Source organism: Siniperca chuatsi, linkage group LG1 (assembly GCF_020085105.1).
Source record: "Siniperca chuatsi isolate FFG_IHB_CAS linkage group LG1, ASM2008510v1, whole genome shotgun sequence".
NCBI classification, from domain to species: Eukaryota; Metazoa; Chordata; class Actinopteri; order Centrarchiformes; family Sinipercidae; genus Siniperca; species Siniperca chuatsi.
Window position 1 is genome coordinate 6,209,309 of NC_058042.1, and position 20,143 is coordinate 6,229,451.

The 20,143-nt window shown below is 39.0% G+C and overlaps 3 protein-coding genes across 5 annotated transcripts in view; all 3 read right to left on the minus strand.

The window, feature by feature from the left end:
- Positions 1-6,536, minus strand: part of mapk8ip1b (mitogen-activated protein kinase 8 interacting protein 1b) — a 52,079-nt gene extending 45,543 nt beyond the window's left edge. The window contains exons 1-2 of one of the 3 annotated variants that reach the window (XM_044198547.1): positions 5,847-6,536; positions 770-871 (exon numbers count right to left, since the gene is read on the minus strand). In XM_044198547.1, the coding sequence (XP_044054482.1) occupies positions 770-871; positions 5,847-5,923 (179 nt within the window). In that variant the 5' untranslated portion in view covers positions 5,924-6,536. The remainder of the gene's footprint in view (positions 1-769; positions 872-5,846) is intronic. The other 2 variants (XM_044198557.1, XM_044198567.1) reach the window with 2 other exon arrangements.
- Positions 6,537-9,643: 3,107 nt separating this feature from the next.
- Positions 9,644-12,746, minus strand: si:ch211-210p4.6. Its single transcript, XM_044198579.1, has 4 exons — positions 12,647-12,746; positions 11,856-11,943; positions 11,581-11,707; positions 9,644-10,240 (listed from the first exon to the last, which is right to left on the minus strand). The coding sequence occupies exons 1-4, from the start codon at positions 12,647-12,649 to the stop codon at positions 10,165-10,167; spliced, it is 294 nt and encodes a 97-aa protein (XP_044054514.1). The 5' UTR covers positions 12,650-12,746; the 3' UTR covers positions 9,644-10,164.
- Positions 12,747-15,134: 2,388 nt separating this feature from the next.
- On the minus strand, positions 15,135-18,530 carry LOC122880129 (guanylyl cyclase-activating protein 2-like). Its single transcript, XM_044204938.1, has 4 exons — positions 17,058-18,530; positions 16,812-16,961; positions 16,081-16,189; positions 15,135-15,949 (listed from the first exon to the last, which is right to left on the minus strand). Exons 1-4 carry the CDS (start codon positions 17,253-17,255, stop codon positions 15,822-15,824), a joined length of 585 nt encoding a protein of 194 aa, XP_044060873.1. The 5' UTR covers positions 17,256-18,530; the 3' UTR covers positions 15,135-15,821.
- Positions 18,531-20,143: the final 1,613 nt, after the last annotated feature.

Here is a 20,143-nt window from a genome sequence, read left to right on the forward strand (position 1 = left end):
GAGGGGAGAGAGAGATAGAGGGGGGAATTATTTAAAGCAGAGGAGCTGAATCTGCCACAGAGGAGTAGTGTTATATAATCTACTCCTCTCTCTCTCTCTCTCTCTCTCTCTCTCTCTCTGATGTTTACTCTGTCCTGTGTGCATCAGATTTACTACGCCACAGCAGGAAAGTGCTGGTGTTAGCAGAACATCCAACGCCACAGCAAGCCCAAACAGGAGAAACATCAGCACAAGAGGACACTCTCTCTCTCTCTCTCTCTCTCTCTCTCTCTCTCTCTCTCTCTCTCTGTAAAACACTGTTGTGCTCAATTATTCATGAGGCCCATTGATCATTAGACTTCTTATTTTTTCCTTATCTCTCTTTTTCTCCATTCATCCTCTTAAAAGGACAATTCAGGTTCATTACAACTTGGGTCTTATTCTTGTGCTCACTTGTCATCACTATCAGTCTAAAATAGTATTGCACTCTCCCAACATAATTGCTGAGGTCTGGCAACACAGCGACATTGATAAAAAGATACAATCCAACAGTTCATCCAGATTATGTAAACCACTTATTTTAAGGTAAAACTGAAAATAAATCCACTCAGAATGTAATAATCCGTCATTATGCAGGAAAACTGAATGCTCACAACTACGGTAACTGTGGTGGGTCAAAGTTGAACCAGAAAGTTAGTTGTACACTGTGATGGTAGTAACAGTAACATACACTGTCAGTAATAATTTTCCTGTTTGCCTTTGTTTTCTTTTACAAATAAATTTGGCTTACCTAGGGGTTTGTTTACAACCTGCCTGATCCTCTAACCGCTCATGTTCCTTGCAGTCCAACAGGGCACTGTGTTCCCAGATTTCAGCCATTAACTGGCCAAACCTACAAAAATAAGGTAAAAGTTGTAATAAACCCAAATTATCCTTTAACCTGTGCTGGTCTTTGCTTGTTTGGGCAGGTGGATAAGCTCTCAAAATCAATGTGTGTGTGTGTGTGTGTGGAATTGTGCGCATGCCCACGTGCAGTGAACTGTACAGTCCATTAACCCTGTCAACCCTGCTGACCTTAAAACCTTCTGCCAGTATCTCATAGGCCAAAGCACATGCACTGTATGTCTGCAATAACACTGTATATAGGAGAATCGTGCTGATTTTAACAACCAGAGACTTCAATAAATATATGAAGCAAGGAGGTGTATCTCAGTTTGCTAACGTAGCTGAGCAAGAGAGAGATTACGTTAATAACACTAACACAGCCAATGGGCTTTAAACACAAGGTGCATATTGGCAAAAGTAAGAGGAGGCTTCAAGCATGCCTTCAGAAAAGTCAAAGACACTAAATCCTTGTTTTTCTACAGTCTGAGCTACAAACACGCAGCCATATGGCCATACAGCACGACTTCAGCAGCTGGCCAGAACCAGCCTATGGAGTTCACACACACACACACACACACACCAGAAGAGCTTCAAACATTTCCTACTATACATGTGACATCCCAGTTTAAAAAAAAAAAACACTTGCGGGAGCAACAAGAAAAATATGCTATAAAACATACCCAGACAGAAAGAGAGGTATTCCAGGATTGTGAGTGTGTGTGTGTGACGTTTAATCCCTGTTCAGCTCGTCAGTAGAGGCAAATTAACCCTGTATTGGCCACAAGTGTCAAGAACAAGCTTAATTCATCTCATCTCTCATCAATAAGTTAATAACAAAAGTGCTGAAATTTGTTAATTTTTATCAATTGGTCAGAATTTTTTTTAAATGAAAAAATATTGTTATGAAGAAAATCTAAAGTGAAATTTGAAGGTGACACCTTAGAAACTTTGACCATTTGTCCTCACATTGTGAAACTGATTTGATTAATTGAATGATTAAAGAAAAATCAATAGATTAACCAATAATGAAAATAATCATTGGTTGCAGTCCCACATAATAAAATTACCTTCAAATCAAATGAACAAATGACCCACCACATTTAGATCTTTGTTTTCCTTTACTGTAAATTCTCAAAATCTGGTGCTGATACTTTAGGTATTTCAACTGCCGGGAGAACCAGCCCTATATTTTTAAACAGGCTTATATTAGAGACAGGCCTGTATTCCTAATGTTCCCTATTTTATTTATTTTTTAAATCCTATTTTAGTAGCAAATTAAAATGAGAGTAGATCAGAATATAGGGAAGTGTCTTACAAAAAATATATACCATAATATTAAAAATATTTGTAACAACAAGAAAAAATAGGAATAATGGCCTGTCTCTAATATAGGCCTGTTTCAAATAAAGGCCTGGTAAATGAAGCTAATTTTAGAGAATTAAGGTAAAAATCATAATTCTGTTAAGGCTGGAAATGTACAACTGCTCCATTTTTGGGTTTCAGATTTTACTCTGTACTCTGCAGAGAGAGAAAGAGAGAGAGATTAACTATATAAGCAGAGGAAAGGTGCCATTATGTGGAACGTGCCATGTCAGCAGAACTGAGCGACAGCAGTAAATAATCACAGTGGGGGGAATTGCAACCAGAGCAATAACTGTCCACTCTGTCAGCTTCTACTGTGGGTGAAATTCAAATCTGCTTAATTTAAATTCTCCCCCTGTCTGCTGAAAAAATACAAGCTAATCCTGTTTAAGAACCCTGAAATCAAGTGTTTTCTTTTTCGCAAGAAAACATCAAAGTCCATGAAAGATGGATGCAGTGAATCAGGGAAACTGACACTTCAAAATCTGCTTAACCTCCCTAGTCTCCTCTCTCTCTCTGTTTCTCTATCACATCCCTTTCACATCCCACACCCTGTGAATCCATCTGCCTGAGCAGATCTTGTCTGCAGAGTCACGTCAGTGTGGAAGCTGCAGAGAAAAGATGAAAGAAAAGGAAAAAGGATATGCCAATGAATAAGTGAGTGTAAGAGAGGGAGCGATCATGGACAATTCTGCGCTTTAACTTAGATTATTCAGTGATCTGTATATTTACTGTGACGCCCTCTCGTGCCACAGATGATCAATGCAGTGCGGGAGAATTTAAAAGGTACAGTTCACCTACATATAAATAATAATCAATAATATAACTTTATTTATAGAGCACTTATCAAAACAAAGTACAAAGTGCTTCACAGAGAGAGAAATATAATGCCAGAGTGAAAGATGAAATACATAAAAAACAATAAAATAAACAGACAGCTCAGGTAAAATCAGAATATGCTTTCCGATAAAAATGTGTTTTGAGAAGAGACTCAGTTTTCATCTTGGACTCAGGAACGTGAAACCATGAAACCATGGACTCAGGAACCATGAAATTAGCAAACCACCAAAAACACAGCTCATAGGTTTCAAACTACTGGTTTCAAACACTTACATAAAAAAGCATACAGCAGGGATGTCCTGACCTGAGTCCTTTGATACTAAACATCTGCTGGTACTGAGTCTTTGTCTCATATTAAATATTATAGGATAGCTGCACTGTACACCCCATTTAGTTAAAATTGGTAAAGCTGATCAGTTGAGATATTTTTTTATATATTATATTATTATAATATCTGTGAGGAAATGATTGTCAGTGAGGATCTGTTGTTGTCTGAAGGTTTGAACAGCCTCTCTCCACCATGAACTAAATACTTTTGTTCAAATGCAGTTTTCAGCCTACAGCAGCCCTTTAAAGGTGTGATGAACCTGAGAAATGTCATTAACACAGTATTTTTAACTTTGCTGTCAGTGTGAATATTAACTGCACACTGGCTGCTGTTTGTGCTGCTGTGTGTTCAATGGGTTCAGTGACCAAATGATGAGAGATGAATGAGCATGAGTTATTCAAAGTCCCCCTCCACTCAAAAATGTGTTTTGCTTACTGTTATTTTCTTTGGATGTTTTCAGCTGCAGCCGGCAGCTGTTTTTAGCAAATGGAGCATTTTGCCAGATATTTCCCTCAGGAATTGGTGAAGACTAAAACAGAGCTAAAAGAGAGTGAATATTAGACTTTTGCCAGATGGACACAAACATGCCACCAAATGAATGGTAATGTTTCTCTGTAACTGCTGGATGCTTAAATACAGTACACAATTGTTTGCTAAGTTTGTCATATCAACTTAAAGGGTGATATACGTCAATGTTGTCTTCCCCCCAAGTGACTGGGAAAAAAAGGTTATTACAGGTCAGGACATCGCCAATAAAATACTGATATTTGAGCAACATGACCAAAGTGTTTAATCACTGGTTGAACTGAGGATCAAAATGTGTCACATGTGGTCATTGTTTAACGGAAGAGGACAGAGGAAAAACAGCAGCCATATTGTTTTATTTTCTTTGTTTGTTTGTTTTTTTTTTTAAGTTTTGGACCCTCAGTGCTTCTTACTAAAGAGCAACTTGTGTTATCCTTCATGAGCCGTTTGTAGAAGTCTGATAAAATATAATAGATGTCTTTGCTTTAGATTTAAATAATCTATCACAATGTCTGTAAAATCTTCTGTTTGTTGTTACGTCCAGACTGTTGAAAACAATATAGAAATATGTTTTACTCAGACTCATATGACAACTTGACAACTCTCTATTGACGAGTCATAAATATTTTAGGGGCCTCAAAATGGGGTCACAGGCTTGAAAAGCTAAAGAAACCGTGGACTGAATGCAGATTTGAAGGTGAGCTGCTCCTGTAGCTCCGTCACTGAATATCTCCACACAAATAGCTACACAGACGGTCTGACTGTCCGTTCGCTAACAGCAGCAGGTTGGAGGAGGATTCGACCACAGTGCGTGGAGGCAGGGAGGGTGACGGAGGAAAACATGCCAACATATGGCTGCTCTGGGACTGGGCCAACCCCGAGGTTGTGGATTATCTGGCTTCCTTGCTCTAGTCAACTACAACTATGAAATATCAATGAATACAATTCAGTCTCCTGTAACATGTGATGAGAAAAAACATGTTGTTTAAAGCAAGGAATTTATTATTTTCTTTTAAACAGCTGACATTTTTTTAAAAGGTTTTTATTGCTTTTGTCATCTATAAAACTATAAAACAGTAGCTAAGACAGTTTTTTGTTTTGTTTCCAAACATCCATTCATGAGTAGCCCTTTCAAAAAAGAACTACAGATTTGCTATGATGTAGGCCTTTTATAAAAATATGATTTAAAATGTTTCTGGTAAACTTCAAAGCTCCCTGTTAATAGGCTAAATATAAACAAAGCAGCCTCTATCAGAAAAAAACTAAATAGTGATGAGGTACAACAGCCCTGATAAGGTTGCTGTAAACTCACCAGTGAGTCCTGCACACACAATAACACACAATTAGACTATTAGTTCCTCTAATAGTCTAATTGTGTAGTGATAGCGGATTAATGTGCTGTTAGAATGCTGTTAGAATGCTGTCAATAAAATTAATGTGTGCCACAAACACATTAAGTCACTGCTTGGGTTGCAACGAGTAACTACAGGGATACCACAAACAGTATTTCTGTGGCAAATCAAGCCCACAGTACCATAAAGCAGTCAGTAAGGCTAATATAAATCCATTACTCAAGCTGGAAGTCGTAAAGCCGCTGTACAGGTATTACAGGGTTTTTGGCTGGAGCAGATTACTAAAAAGTATGCGACATGACGTTATTTAAAAATGTATGGTTCCAGTAGATGCAGGGAGTACACAGCTCGCCTCGGTCCTCCGGGAGCAGACACGCCCAAACACAAAACATGCAACTCAACAACACATTGCGACTTCAATCCGCAAAACTGAGCGGGGCCAAACGCAGCTGCAGCGGGTCCGATCAGCCAGCATCAGCACCTTCAGCTCTGCAGCGCTGGCTCATCGCTCATTCACAGCGTAAAGGGGGGCAGCTCGGCCCCCCTCCCCAGGCTCTCTCCGCCGGGGCTCTTACCTAAAGCTTGCCGAGGAGTTCACCTGGATGTTGCGGCCAGATGGCGGGCTGGTTTTCCTCTTCTCTCTGTCCGCCATGCCGCCACGTTATATTTCCTCCATTGACTCCGCTGTGCGGCCGCCCAGCAGAGACACCTGAGAGGTCCGGCGATGCTGCGATAGGGTGTTGCCTTCGGTGACTGTAGGAGAAACGGATACTCAGCTGAACTGTGCAGGAATGACTAAATGATATTGACAACTTTGCAGGATTTGGAAAATGTGTTTTATTTTTGAGTCCCCATGTATGTAATGTATTGGCCCTTCTAAGCAACAACAGGTCCGCCTACACTACATAGCCTAGCTAAGATGATTTAAATTAGCCTACACTAAAAGAGCCCATAGAGCATTTTAATTAAAAAAACATATTAAACATTGCTAATAGGACTAAGTATTTAGCAGCAGGTCATGTATGTGTTGCTTGAATGGCCAAGCAATAGATTATTTACAGTGTTTGTGTCAAAGACCAGCATAGGAAGGCTATAATAGGCCTGCTATATGCACAGTCACAGTTCAGTCAGAATTTGTAAATATGGTTCTTTAGGATCTAAATCGTTTTATTGGATGGCGGCCACAGTTTGGAATAGCTTACAAGATCACATGAGATAATCAGTTACAGTTTTTAAAAATAGATGTGGAAATTTGACATTAAAAGACATAGAAAGAGGAGACATGGGTGAATGCAATATTTTTTCTACTGTTTGCATAGTGAGTAATACCTCAGTTAAATCTGCATGTTATAACTGTAATACAGCAGATTTGGGGCGGCCAGGACCACAACAAGTTATATTAACTTTTATTGTTTTATGTCATGTTTCAATTTTAAACATAACTCACCTTGTTTGTAGCACTACTACATGCCATTTATAGTTTGCTTTACTTTATTTCATTCTTTCATTCTTTTGTGTATATTTGGACAAGTATGTTGTTTGTGACAGATTCAAAGCAAGTCCTTTGTTGCCAAAATGTGACATTTAGGGGTGAAGAGGGACGCTATGGTTTATGTGTGACTAGTTTTAAGGTTGTTAATGTTGTTAATATTTACGGTGCCTAGAAATAAATATATATAGGCCTAATAATGGGCAGGTTCAAACCTTTTTCGCTCAAAGGAAGGAAGCGACTCGATGGGCCAAAAATTTAGCCTCAGGCTGCAACGAGCAAAGTCACTTCAGCTTGCTTAATTATGTTTCAAAGGAGTGAGATCAATCACACACTTGTTCCGTCACTACAAAGCCTGCAGTGTTTCAATTATTGCGCACTCAGAGTCCCGCCATTCGTCCCCCCCTTCATCGGATTTGAACAAAACTCTGTGTGTATGTGCAGGAGATGGCGGGGGATGTCTCCGGTGAGTTTAATCAGGATTGCTCAAAGGCATCTTGAGTTACGGGCAAATATGTGATAGGCCACGCCCCCTCTCCCCAATCAATGCAAAACTTCAGATTTTAGTTAATGCTTGCCCTCAGAGCATGCACACCAAATTTGGTGAAATTCTGTCCACCAAGTTTTGAGGTACAGTTTTTTGGCATTTGTGGTGCCCCCTATGGGTCGAACTCAAAATACTGTGGCGCGCCTAGGCCTGAAGATATCTCCCAACATTTATGATGATTGGACAAATCGTTAATGAGTTATGGCCAATTTTGTGCTAAGCCCCTCCCTTTGCGAAGATATTTTGGTTGATGGCAGCCATGGTTTTTGACCGATCTTTATCATTTATAATAGAAAAGTGAATCTCAGTCCTGCGATTCTGTATCAAATATTTGGTGTCGATAGAGTCAAAATTCAAAAAGTTCTATTGATTTTATTGTTTTTCACATTATGCAAATTAGCAAAAAATCCATCATGGCAGACTTTAATGGTCCCAGAGGCTTTTTGTAGAGCACATTGAGCTTGACTTGGGTGAAAAATTTCAAGTCAATCAGAGTCACGGTGTGAGGGGCGTGGCCTTTCCAAAATTGCATTTTTGGGCCTTAATTACAGCGCCACCATGTGGCAGATTGGGCTCAAATTTCTGTGGAAGCATTTGCACATTAGTTACCAGTTATCGGGCCAAGTTTCATGTTTCTAGCTCATTTCAGCTCACAGCAAGACAAATAATAATATTACCGCTATGTGGTGCAAGAGAAAACCCACTAATTATATGTTATGTTCCAGTATATGAAGTGATGACCAAACCCTGAAAATTTCGTCTAAATCAAATGATGATTGTCACACAAGGCTTACTTCATTTTGCCAATGAGTATAACTCCTAATTGGCATGTAGATGTCCTCAGGCCGGAACTCTTATCAAACATGTGAGATTTGGGGCAGATTGGACAATGTATACTTAAATTGCAACTTCCAGATTTACGGCGAATAATGCGTTGCCAGGACAACAGTGTTTGATGGAAACTCACAAACTTCACAATGAAGCATCATCAAGATCTGAAGACTTTGCTGAACAAATTTGAGGTGGATCTGGTTAATGTGCTAGGAGTAGTTTGTAGGAGTATAGGGAAAGTAACTTCCTGTTGCCAGTAGGTGGCTCCATGACCATGACTGACTACTCCCATGTAGAGGTCTTCAGCCCAGGACTGTTATTAATCATGTGAAATTTGGAGCAGATTTGACCATGTACACTCAGGTTACAACAACTTCCTCCTTTGTTGCGAAACATCGAAGTTCGACTCCACGCCACAGACACGCCCTTCAACGAAAACATCAGCTTTTCATGACGAAGGTGTTTAGATTGCACTGCGAAAATTTGAAGTCGATCTGATGAATTCCCTAGGAGGAGTTCGTTAAAGTACGGATCCTGTAAATCGCAACAAATGACCACTAAATTCAAAATGGCTGACTTCCTGTTGAGTTAAGGGCATGGGTTTTTTACGTCTGGACATGAAACAGGTGGCCCCCAAATTTTGTTGATTTGGGTGTTGCAGGGGCTGGTCTTTAGGGGGTGCTAGCGACCCATTTTGCCATGCCCATGCGCAAGACCTACTGTATATTAAATGTAAATTTTCACCACGTCTGAATTTTGTGCAGATTTTCGTGAGTTTTCGAGTACCTTCAGCACCTCAAAAATGCGATTCTTGCTCGGGCCCAAATAATAAGAAACCGGCACTAACTCAATAGGGTTCTACCGCTTCCTGGTTTGAACCCTCATAATAAATTATATAAGTAAATAGCCTTCCAACAAGAAACTCACCTTTTCTTTATTGGAGCACAATATATATTCCTTTACACCACTGGACATTATCTTGGCTTTGAATGTCAAATAACAATGACATTTCCAGTTTATTCTTTTTAGTGATGTTTTAGTTCAGATTTTGGGGGTTAAAGATAGACTGAAAACAACCAGAGTGAGTCTGCTTAGTCTGCCATATTTTGTACATCAGACAAAAAATGTTTTTACAGTAAGTATTCATTTCACATAAGATCAAAAGGATCACCAAACATCATAACAAACATCAAAACATCATATTTTCTCAAGAATGCACCATCACAATACTTAAAACAATGCTGTTTTTATTAGTTCAAGATAAGCTAACATGTTGGAGATACATGTTTTTTTTTCAGAAAGTTTTGTTACTGTGTCTAATTAGTATTTTGTCATGTTTTCTAATTAATAGAGCACTCGAAAACACAACACATTGCGTGCATGACTATTACCTCCAAACGTGGAATTTACGAGGAGACCATGAAGGCAGCAGGAGCTCCTACAGACAGGAGCGGGCTAGGATCTGGATGAAAAACACAGACGAGAAAAACAGACGTGGACTTATACTAGGTGGATATCAGTAGTCAGTGTCAGATAGGAATAATTTTAAATATTTGACCCAATATATTTAACAAATCTGTGTGACTGGTCTGCATGTCACAGGTGTAATTTATCCTGCAGATCTACATACTAACGGTAGCTTGTTAATCCAGAAAGAAAATCCTTTACAGTGTTGAGAATGAAAGTTGTTAGATTTGTCCTTACACTGTGAAACAAGCAAACAAACATCGGAGACACACAGTATGTTGCCATGTTCCTTTTAACAAGAACTGAGAATATTTGGAGTCATGTCAGAGAGAAACCAGCAGAGGGCGATACAGTACACAGAAACCACAGAAACACTGCATATGTGTTCAGAAATACAAGATGTTTGTGAGCAGCCAAGATATTAACAGTATAAACAAAAGACAGATTATTTCTTCATTATTCCTGCTTTGCTGCTCTTCTGGTCTTTGCCTTTTCCCCCCCTGCCCATCTTCCCTTTTTGATGCAGCACTGCTGTAGCCTAAGTGCGCCCTTCAGATCTTCATTTAGCTTTTGGAAAAATCAGCTCTGTCTGTCGTGGATGTCCTCCCCGGCAAACTAATTTCTCCTCCTTCACGCTGTCAAAAAAGACAAAAAAAAAGTATGAAAGGTGGGACCATGCCGTCTCTGCTTGAGACACAAGTCAATCGGAGTCATAAATGCTACCTGTAAGCAGCTAACAGCAAATTCTCAACTGTTAACAATACAAATGTGATTTGATTGATGGTATCAATGCTGGCAACAGAAACAGAAGGATATGATTATGACAACACCTGGAGTTTGATGGTATTAAAACTCAAAACATTAAAAAAGCAATCATAGTGGGAGTTGGAGGCCACAGAAAGTTGGATTCTTATCATTGCTGGCAAGTGGAAATATATCAGACAATTTTCATAAAAAGTATATCACAAGACTATCATACATTAATATTTTCAAAGACCTGCATGATCCATGTGGATACAGCTTTTCAGCATTTTAAATGTGTCAACTTTGGAAAGAATTTTTGAAAAGCCCCAGTTTCTGGCTCTCATCTATTATCAATACATTCAAGTCACAGAAAAAAGCCTCCTGGCCACCTTTCAAAAACCTAGAGGGTTGTTATCACTGCTTTGAAGGTATTTCCAGAATCCAAGATGCCTCTGGCCATCTAGATTAAAAACATTGTATTCCCTCCAAAATCCAAAATATTTGGTATAAGGTATTGCTGCTTGCAGCGTTGTTGGGGGCGTGCCCGTTCGGAGCGCATTCCCGTTTGGAGCGTGTCAATTGCTTGGCTGCGTTATCGAGAACCTCGGTATGGCTGCTTGAACCATCCATCCGATCACTTCACACTCGACACTGCACTCCCTTGGGGTCTCAGCAATACAGTCGCCAAGTGTGAAGTCGATCGGATGAATGGTTCCCGAGATATGCAAAGGACAGTCATAAACACATACATGCAGACAGACAGATGGAGATTCCTTCTTTTATAGTTAGATGATGCTGCTACAGCGCCACCTATCCGCCAAAAGGTACCAAATTTGTCATGGTCACTCAGACATCATATCCACACGTCCACCAAATATGGTTGCAATAGCACAAAGTATTCAGGAGATCTGACATTTTTTGTGACATAAGCCCTGTCCACAGCATTTGAGCAAACTTTGAGGGCCAGTTATAGCAAAATTGTATGGAATATCAAAAATCCCAAAAACGTTTTTCAGCCTGGTTCAGAGATGTTCTGTACCAAATTTGGTGGCGATTGCTCAAAATTTGTTTGTCTAGACCCACAGAATCTAGGAAAAAAATGTTTTGTCCATTTTGTTTGAAGTCCATTGGATGAATGGTTCTCGAGAAAATTGAAGGACAGAAATGCAGACAGAGATTCCATCCATGAGAGAGACAAATGGGGGGTTACCCTGACTGATGCAACACTTACAGGTTGTAGAAGTCAGTGTTGTTGAGCTCCTGCAAGTCCCTCCAGGTGAAGTAGTGTGGACAGCCTCTCTCTGGACAGGGTGTGTATACAGCTTGGACATTACTGCCAATATCAGACTGCCCAAACTCTGAGGAGAGAAAACAGCTGTACTGTGGCTGTGCAGAGCATTTGGTCTCATTATGAAAGAGTGATCAGAGAGTTTAACCCTCATCGTTCTCAGGTCTCCTGCAGCGTTTCTCTATGAACGGATCTCCATCTGTATTCTTCTGTCTCACCAGAGCCAGTCTGTTTCCGCAGCAGAGGAGGAACTGCTCTCCCCCCACCCAGTGAGTCGGCTACAGGGAGCACGTCTTGATGATCACTCTGATAGTTACATACAGTAGACACAGGCAATTTATGGAAGTTTATTAGTGACAAAATAATTGAAAAACACAATTTAAATGTTTTTTTCAAAACAAAAATTAAAACATTGGCAACTAAAGCGAATTTCATCTGTAAGTCCAGAGTTCAGAGTGTGCAGGGATAGATTGGTAAGTGCAGAACAAGTGAGGAAAGAACCTCTGCTCTGTAATACCATTGTACAATCTCGGGTGGACAGGTACAGTCAGTTACTTTAAACTGAAACTTTAAATTGAACTAAATGAAACAAGTGATTCATAATTTCCAACTCTAATTCAATGGTAAACGTTTGGCTTTGACACGTGTTTATTCCATTCATTGTGGAGAAATTAAAATGGAATGTTAAATGTGGGGCAGAGAGCATTTTGGTTGGACATCAGCTACAAAGCATGGTCAGTGGTAATACAGCACCATATGGCCATATTTAGTATTTGAGTCTATCTGTTGCTCATAAAGCTCCCTTAATATTGTTTCATGGTATGAAATAAGGTTTTCCAAGGCACACCTAACTGCAAGTTCCTTACCTCGAGCGTGATGACGTTATGCTAGCATTATGAAACACTGCCCCCATTAAGAAATCTCTCAATATAATATTCCTGTACCACAGACATGTCAAGAATAATCACAGACCTCTAACAATACTTAAAGCACATGTTAGGTTGCTTACCATTTACAGAGGCCATCTTCTTTAAAATCTAATAGGCCTTTCTCACAGAAGACATGTTGACTAGTAATTCTCATACCATTCTATCATTAACTCCTCTCACGCACTTATATTTCCTGCTGTCATTATCAGGACATCAGCTGTTCCATCAGCTGGTCTCATCTATCCAATAGCACAGTGACACACCTTCATTGTCAACCTATCATCCTACTACCGTCTGCTTAAATATAATTCTCTCTTTGCCTACACTATGTTCATGCAACAGTTGCGAGCCCCTCCACCTCCCCATCACCGCCCAGTCTTCACACATCCATCAGCTCATCATTCCATCAACCCCTTCAGCCTCAGCAGAGTCATCAGCTGCCACCACCAGTGTCTGGACTCCATGGGGGGATTTTTTTTCCCCTCCGCCACCAAAATCTCCCCGCGGAGTCAAAGTGCCAAAGACTCTATCAAGATTAACATCTCACATCATCTGTTTATATAAGCTCTATTTTTTACTTTTTTTCACTTGTCTCTCCTGAGTGAAGTAGTGTCTGCTGTGTAAAAGGCCTATTGTGAAAAGTACTACTTCTCATTTGTACTCTCAAAATGATTTACCACAAAATCTAAATGTACAAAGTCCAAATTAACCTTCCCAACATCACTGCAATTTGTCTGTATTGGAAAATATTAAGCACACAAAAGAAAACAAATATCTCTGTGTCCCACCCTATCAGGATCTTACCTTGGCCAGTTATACTGAGTTAATTCACCTGTGTAAAAGATATAGAGTAAATAAAAAGTTAATCTGCTTCTAATGAGTATAGTGTCTACATCTTTGTACAAGTGCTGATAGGAGCTGATTGGGTGACAGTCAAAAACAAGTAACAATGATGAATAAATAGTTATTCTGGGAATATATTTTACATAATATTTTTCCACTTTATTGTGATATTCTGTTAATGGTGTAAGGTACAGGTAACATGAGTAAATACTGGGCAGGAGTTGTATACCTGAGTTTCTGTTGAAATATTACACTACCCACAATATGTTGTTACCTTAGAATAGTTTATTCCTTGAATGCTGTGAACAGTGGGGTCATTTTAGTTGAATGGAAACTTGTATTACTTCTTTAGGGATGAGAAGAAGTGTGTACTGCTACTGTTAAGTGAGTAAGTAATAGCACTGTCAGTGTAGAACTGCTTTACTGCATTGCACTACTTCACATCACTATGAAAATGAGGGCAAAGGACTGGAGTAAATAACCTTTAATGCATTATGACATTAATCAGTGGCATTATACACATATTACACAGGGTGTTGTGTTTGTGCCATAATTAAATGCGAGCACCAATTCATGGGTACATTTAAATATATGCTACCATGCACAATAAATCCCATAGCAAACATGATGGTGTGTCATCATAGATCTGCAGCAACAGAAGACACACGATTTAAAGACTGAAATCTAGTCAAATACAATTAACCATAATTGAGTGTCACACAGTTGTGCTGAGAAAGGCAATGAGGCTTATTTTTAGCCAACATCTTTGTCAAGCTGGTTTTAAAGCAGTAATCCTTATGCTTGATCCCATCTTAAACCTTTAGTGTCCTAAGGTTGCCTAACCTACTTGTCAAAACTAGTACACTTTACACTACTACTTAATAAAATTATAACTTATATATATACAACTTATATTATAACTCATAATACTGAGTAGAGGTAATTTTCCTGTGTGTGGATATATGTACGGTATAAATTAAATCTCTGCAGGTAAATTGTTCTGTAGCTGTTAAGGCTGTCTGGTTACTAGTCTAGTGGCTATTCACTTGTACACCTAAATAAAAAAAATATCTTTAATTATCTTTCCTCTATTTTGTCAGATGCTCACTATATTATACATCTTTATAGGTCAGGTCTTGGTATAGTTATGGCATGCTGTAATAAGTGCTTCACCTTAACCCCTTTGTTTGTTTGCTTCTGCTTAAAGGAATTCAGCCATCATTAGTTTTACTATTTAAACCTGTGCTGTGGTGTGTCTTCTGTAAAAAAGGCCTATGTAATCACTTGTTCCAAAACGGTCTCCTAGAAATTAAGTTTGCATACATCTAATTCTAATCTTGTTCTTACTGTGTAATTAAAAAAGTATGTACATATTTTATTGGTACCTGATTCATGCAACAAAATTAAACTGCAAATCACAGGGTGTATTATAAAGTGTTGCCCACTTTTTATTTCATCTTCAATTTTGACTCAAGGTGTGACTTGATGTTGGGGCCACAGTTTGCCTATAGATGGAGTCAGTCAGCCTTACTACAGTATGACTGTCAGTATGACATGGTGACACTCAGGTAAACCTGTAGAGCTAGAATAACTCCTTATGTGGTTCTAGATGGGAACACAAAGTATAACACTTCTAATAAAGAGTTGAGTGTGCGTTTCATTTCTATGCCAGTGGAAAACGAAGAGAAATATTAGCACACATGTGTTTAGCTGGGAAGCAGGACATGACAATGACTTATGTTTTTTATTGAGCTTGAATTCATAGGTCTTAAAACCTGCCTTTAACAACAGTAATCAGGTAAAACAATATTAATTAAGAGTATGGACTTTAATTCAATATGCACAATAAGAATGTAATTGTGTCCCAGTAATGTTATTATTTGCTTAAAGACAAAATTAAAAACATAAAAAAACCCCACAACAATAGAAAAGTATTATAATCGTTTGCTATTTACATATTTAAACTTTATAACAAGAAGGCTGTGAACTTGAGTTAGCAAGCAATATATACATACATGCACTTAAAATTATAGGAAATTGTTACTTGACTCGTATCTGAAGACAATATAATTAAGCTTAAGCATTATTATAGTTTTAACAGTGAAAAGAGAGAATAATGCATACAAAGGAAGAAGTAGTAATTAGACATTTTTCTGTGTATTCATACTGTTCGTTACAGTCCTTGCTGAGATTTTATGCTATTGTTCCTTTACTAAAACCCAAACTAGAGCCTGAACAACTTCTTTCACAGTCTGTGAAAATGAAACTGTATATACCGAGTATCCAAAGCATACTAATTTTAGTTGTAAGATGTGTGTTTAATACATTTTGTAGATATAATTTAAAGCCTGGATTTTATCCATGATTGTTCTCCCTTTGTACACATGGGAAAGGCCTGTGTGCTTTGACATTTCAAAAGTGTGCACTCCTTCTCCTCTGCTCCAGCACCCATCCAGCAGGGTTCATGTCCAACTTCAACATGGTGAGCACCCAGGGGTCCTGCTGTGCACCTCTAATGAACTCTTCCATGTTAATAGTACCTGTGGAACAAAAAAGTCAAAGCAGGATTAATATTCTCTGCTGAGACAACAAAGTATTCCCTTCACTGTCTATTGTCACTCCAAAAGTGCTTTCACTGCATTATAAAAGTGACATGTGGCTAAAGGCTCACCATCTCCATCACTATCAACGCTCTGTAATATTCGATCCACAACCTCATCCACTGTCAGCTGTGAATCACTCATGTCTGTCTTTGTGCCTTTCTTTATCCGATAGAGGCTCTAGATGGAAGAAAGTGTTATATTTCATGTTAATAATACAGAAAATGCCACATCAACCACCTTTTTAGCATAAGCAGCTGCACTCTGGGATGATGCATGATATACACAATAACTGACCAAGATTGAAATTCATTTAGAACAGCGATGTAACTGGATAACTGAACGTCTTTACTGCAGCATTATGTTCACTTTGGCTTTATATCTATTGGTGCCTATAAACACTTGAGCACTCTGTTATTAATAAATTATCACATATTTTTGAAAAAAGTTTATCTTGTTTGATTTAACTGTTACACTGCATGATTTCACTTACTGTAAACTACGTGTTGACAGTCTTCAAACCAGTTTGCATTTGTGGCTTTGCATTGTGTTTTGCTTTAAATGAAGAATAACTGCTTCAGTTTCGGGGTTCTGGTAGATGAAGATGTTGAAAATATGCAGATACACTGACACTGTCATTTGCTGCTTAAGTTTGGATTTGAAACTAAATACCATGCTGTAAAAGGGGAACTAACTGTAAGGGAATCCCTTTTTTCAAGTTTAGTAATTTATTGTAGTTGCACCAGTTTAGCTGCAACACCCACAAGACATTTTGTTGTAGTTGACTTATAGGTACACTTACATCAATTATTGACCGTAGTTCGTCTCTGTCCACAAAGCCATTGTTGTCTTTGTCATACACCTTGAATGACCAGCGCAGTTTATGTTCCAGGTCTCCCCGGAAAACAAGATTCAGTGCTGCCACAAACTCAAGGAAATCAATTGTGTTGTCCTGAAAGGTAGGTTGAATAAGAACAACTTGGTCACATTGTCACATTTTGGTAAAGATGTACAGTATGCCAGGCTGTAACAGCTTTTACTCGCTCACCCCATTTCTGTCAAAAGCTCGAAACATGTTCTCTGCATAATCAGACGCTTCCCCTGTTGGGTCCACACCAAAGAAGCGCTTGAACTCATGCAGAAAAAGCAGTCCACTTGGGCACTCCATGACAAACCTTTTATACATATCCTGAAGCGCTTTGACATCAATCTCCTCACTGTTCTCGGTTTGCTGTGTCTGCCCCATGGCTGGCTTGTAATTTAACAGTCCATAGTCCTGTAGCCTTTGGGTATATACTCCAAGATGGAGTGGCCAAACTTGAAATGGGCATCTCCAGCTCTTGGGTGTTTTTTTATAACCCTGTAGAATCCCAAAGCTCAGGACAGGTGATTAGAGCGGCCTCAGGATTAGTATGGTATTACATTGATGGGGTTTCCTCTGTCTGAGTTAATTAGGTTTGCAACTAAATGTGGGTCTAAGCCAAACTTGTAGGAGTGGCAGTCATTTTTCCAACATGCAAATGAAAGGTATGTACATTCCAATAGTATGGCACACAGTATATTATTGCCACTGCTGATAAAAAAGTACTAGATCACCAATGAAGTCAAGGCAGGCAATACATATGTAAGACTAGAAAAAACCCAGTTTGGGGAGAGTGTGAATCAAATGGAGACTTGGATGTAATGTATGTCAGCATAAATGACTGTTGCTTTCAGTATAATCGCATTGCTTTTAACACACATTAAGTAAAATGTTAAAATATATGGTTAGCCCTGTTTATCTGTTGACTACTACAGCAGCATTCACTGATTATTTTAGCGTGAACACGCTAAAAACACATGTGACATATTATTACCTTATAAAGTGTTTATTGGGACTAGTTAGGGACAGTTTCATACTTACCTATCCAGCAGGCACGGAGCAACATTAGTATTCATTTGGAGTCCTGTTTCTGCACATGTGATGAATGTAAGTCCAAACTACACTTTCCTTTTAGCTGTAGTCGTCTCCACCAACTCCTCAGAAAATACCCCTTTCACATTACACAGGAGCATGGCTTTAGGGAATGGCAATTTCTGTTGGCCTGTTGGTTGGTCCACCGCTTTGGTCCAGACTATAATAATAACTACTGGATGGATTTCTATGAAAATTCACAATGCCACCAGCAGGTCAGTGTTTTTCGAGTAAAATATCTTAACTCTTTAGATGAATTGGCAAACAATTTCGTACATACATTCATGCTTCCCACACAATGAATATGAATGATCCTTTGACTTTTCCAGTAGCGCCACCATCTGGTTGACAGTTATGGTTTTGAGTTAAATGTCTCAATAACTACTGGACAAAATGCCATGTAATCTGGCACATCCGTGTCCCTCTTGATCCTTTAGAGCCATCATTAGGTCAATATTTCGAATTGGTGGTTTATGACCAAATACCTACAAAACTAATGACATTCCTATCAGCCTCAGCCATATTTAGTATTGCTGCTAATTATCAAATATTAGCATGCTAACATGCTAAACTAAGCTGGTGAATGTGGTAAACATTATACCTGCTTAGCATTGGCATGTTAGCATTATCACTGGTTAGTATGATTGGCAACATTTTACAATACTGGTCCACAAATATGCATTCATTAAAGCTTAACTCATGCACAGATCATCGCGAGTTAATGTATGACTCATGAAGAATAAGCCATGCATTCATGTTTACCGCATCAGCAACTAATAAAGAATCTATATGATTGACGGACTGACTCACATATGAATTGCTATAATTGAGTCTGCCATCATGGATTCATTCCCTATCAACATCTAGCATTTATTGATGCAGTAATTCATGTGTAAATTAATACAATGGGTTGAAGCCATGGTTTCAACTTCCAGCCCTCTGCAACCAGGATGCCACTGTACCAGATGAACTGGTGCATTTTTAAGGCATTAAGCTCTTTAATGCCTTGCTGCTCATGGAACATTCCTGGTTGAGGCCTGTGGTCCGGGATTCAAAGTCGGAACGCTGTGACCACGTGGCCGGGTACTGCTATTTTAGTAGTAGTAGTATCAGCCGTAAATCATTCCGATTCTGGTGCTTTTTCAAACTGATTGTGTAACATTGTATTCACTGGGCAAATGTCCACACTAACCCTAATCCACACATTGAGTCAGTACAGCCAACAATTCACAATAAAACTAATTATGAGTTTTCAGTCACTTTCATTTTTGGGAGCTCTTCCATGCGCCGAGTGTAAAAAAGAGCCATAGCAATCTAACGTTAGCTAGCTAAGCTGTAAAAATCAGGCTAACATTGGGGCTACACTGAGTGATAAGCTAATGTCGGTTAAGATATTGAGGTGATTAACTATATGCACAAAGCTAACTGTGAAAAGTGAAGTAACTAACTTAAAGATGAAAAAGCACTGTAAGGTGATGAGGTTGGCAGCGAAGGTAAAGGCACTGTATTGATATAGCCTACGTCACACACTTTGACGTCTGTTTTTTTTCTTTGATGAGAGCATGTGTTTGGAAATGTGAACAAATAATGTTGAGTAAAAGGTGCTACAGTATTATTCTTATACAAAACAACTAAAACAAAATGATGAAATCATCCTGGCAAAAAACAACTTGGCAACATCAAATGACTGAGAGTGAGTGCTCTATTCACTCAACACATTTAAGCACAGGGCCATCATCAGGCTTCTTTTACTTTGGCTGGAGCAGAAAGGAAGGGGGCAATCCTATAAACACAAAAGTCTGTGACATACTGAGTGTGTGAGTGAGTGATGAATCGTAGAAAAGGTTTCAGTCTATCACAGTGTTTTAACACCTTGGTCATGCCGATCACATGCTAATCAGGTTCTTAACAGTGATGAGGTAGGTGCAGCCAGAAAACAATTGGCCTGATTACTGATTACTGGGCCATCTTGGAAACAATTAGGTCAGTTTCAGGTGAAACTAGCTATTAACAGATACTCAGGTAGACTCCTTCCTGAGGGCAGGGCTTATGTAACACAGAGTAGCTTAAATTTCTAGTTCCCGTCCCATTTTTTCACAATTGAGAATGACTTCCGGATGGGAGCCGAAACGTCTTGATTCTGAAAACAGTGTCCAGATGACTACGACTGAAACCTTTTC

What these genes read in the sequence shown, in the direction of transcription:
- si:ch211-210p4.6 (XM_044198579.1), bottom strand. An exon ending in GCGGAAACAGACTGGCTCTG is followed by an intron (nt 11,708 to 11,855) that starts GTGAGACAGAAG and finishes TTCTCTCCTCAG; the next exon opens with AGTTTGGGCAGTCTGATATT. An exon ending in AACACTGACTTCTACAACCT is followed by an intron (nt 10,241 to 11,580) that starts GTAAGTGTTGCA and finishes CTTTTTTGACAG; the next exon opens with CGTGAAGGAGGAGAAATTAG.
- LOC122880129 (XM_044204938.1), bottom strand. Translation starts at nt 17,255, where the DNA reads ATGGGGCAGACACAGCAAACCGAGAACAGTGAGGAGATTGATGTCAAA. An exon ending in AACTACGGTCAATAATTGAT is followed by an intron (nt 16,190 to 16,811) that starts GTAAGTGTACCT and finishes TCTTCCATCTAG; the next exon opens with AGCCTCTATCGGATAAAGAA. An exon ending in CGTTGATAGTGATGGAGATG is followed by an intron (nt 15,950 to 16,080) that starts GTGAGCCTTTAG and finishes TTTGTTCCACAG; the next exon opens with GTACTATTAACATGGAAGAG.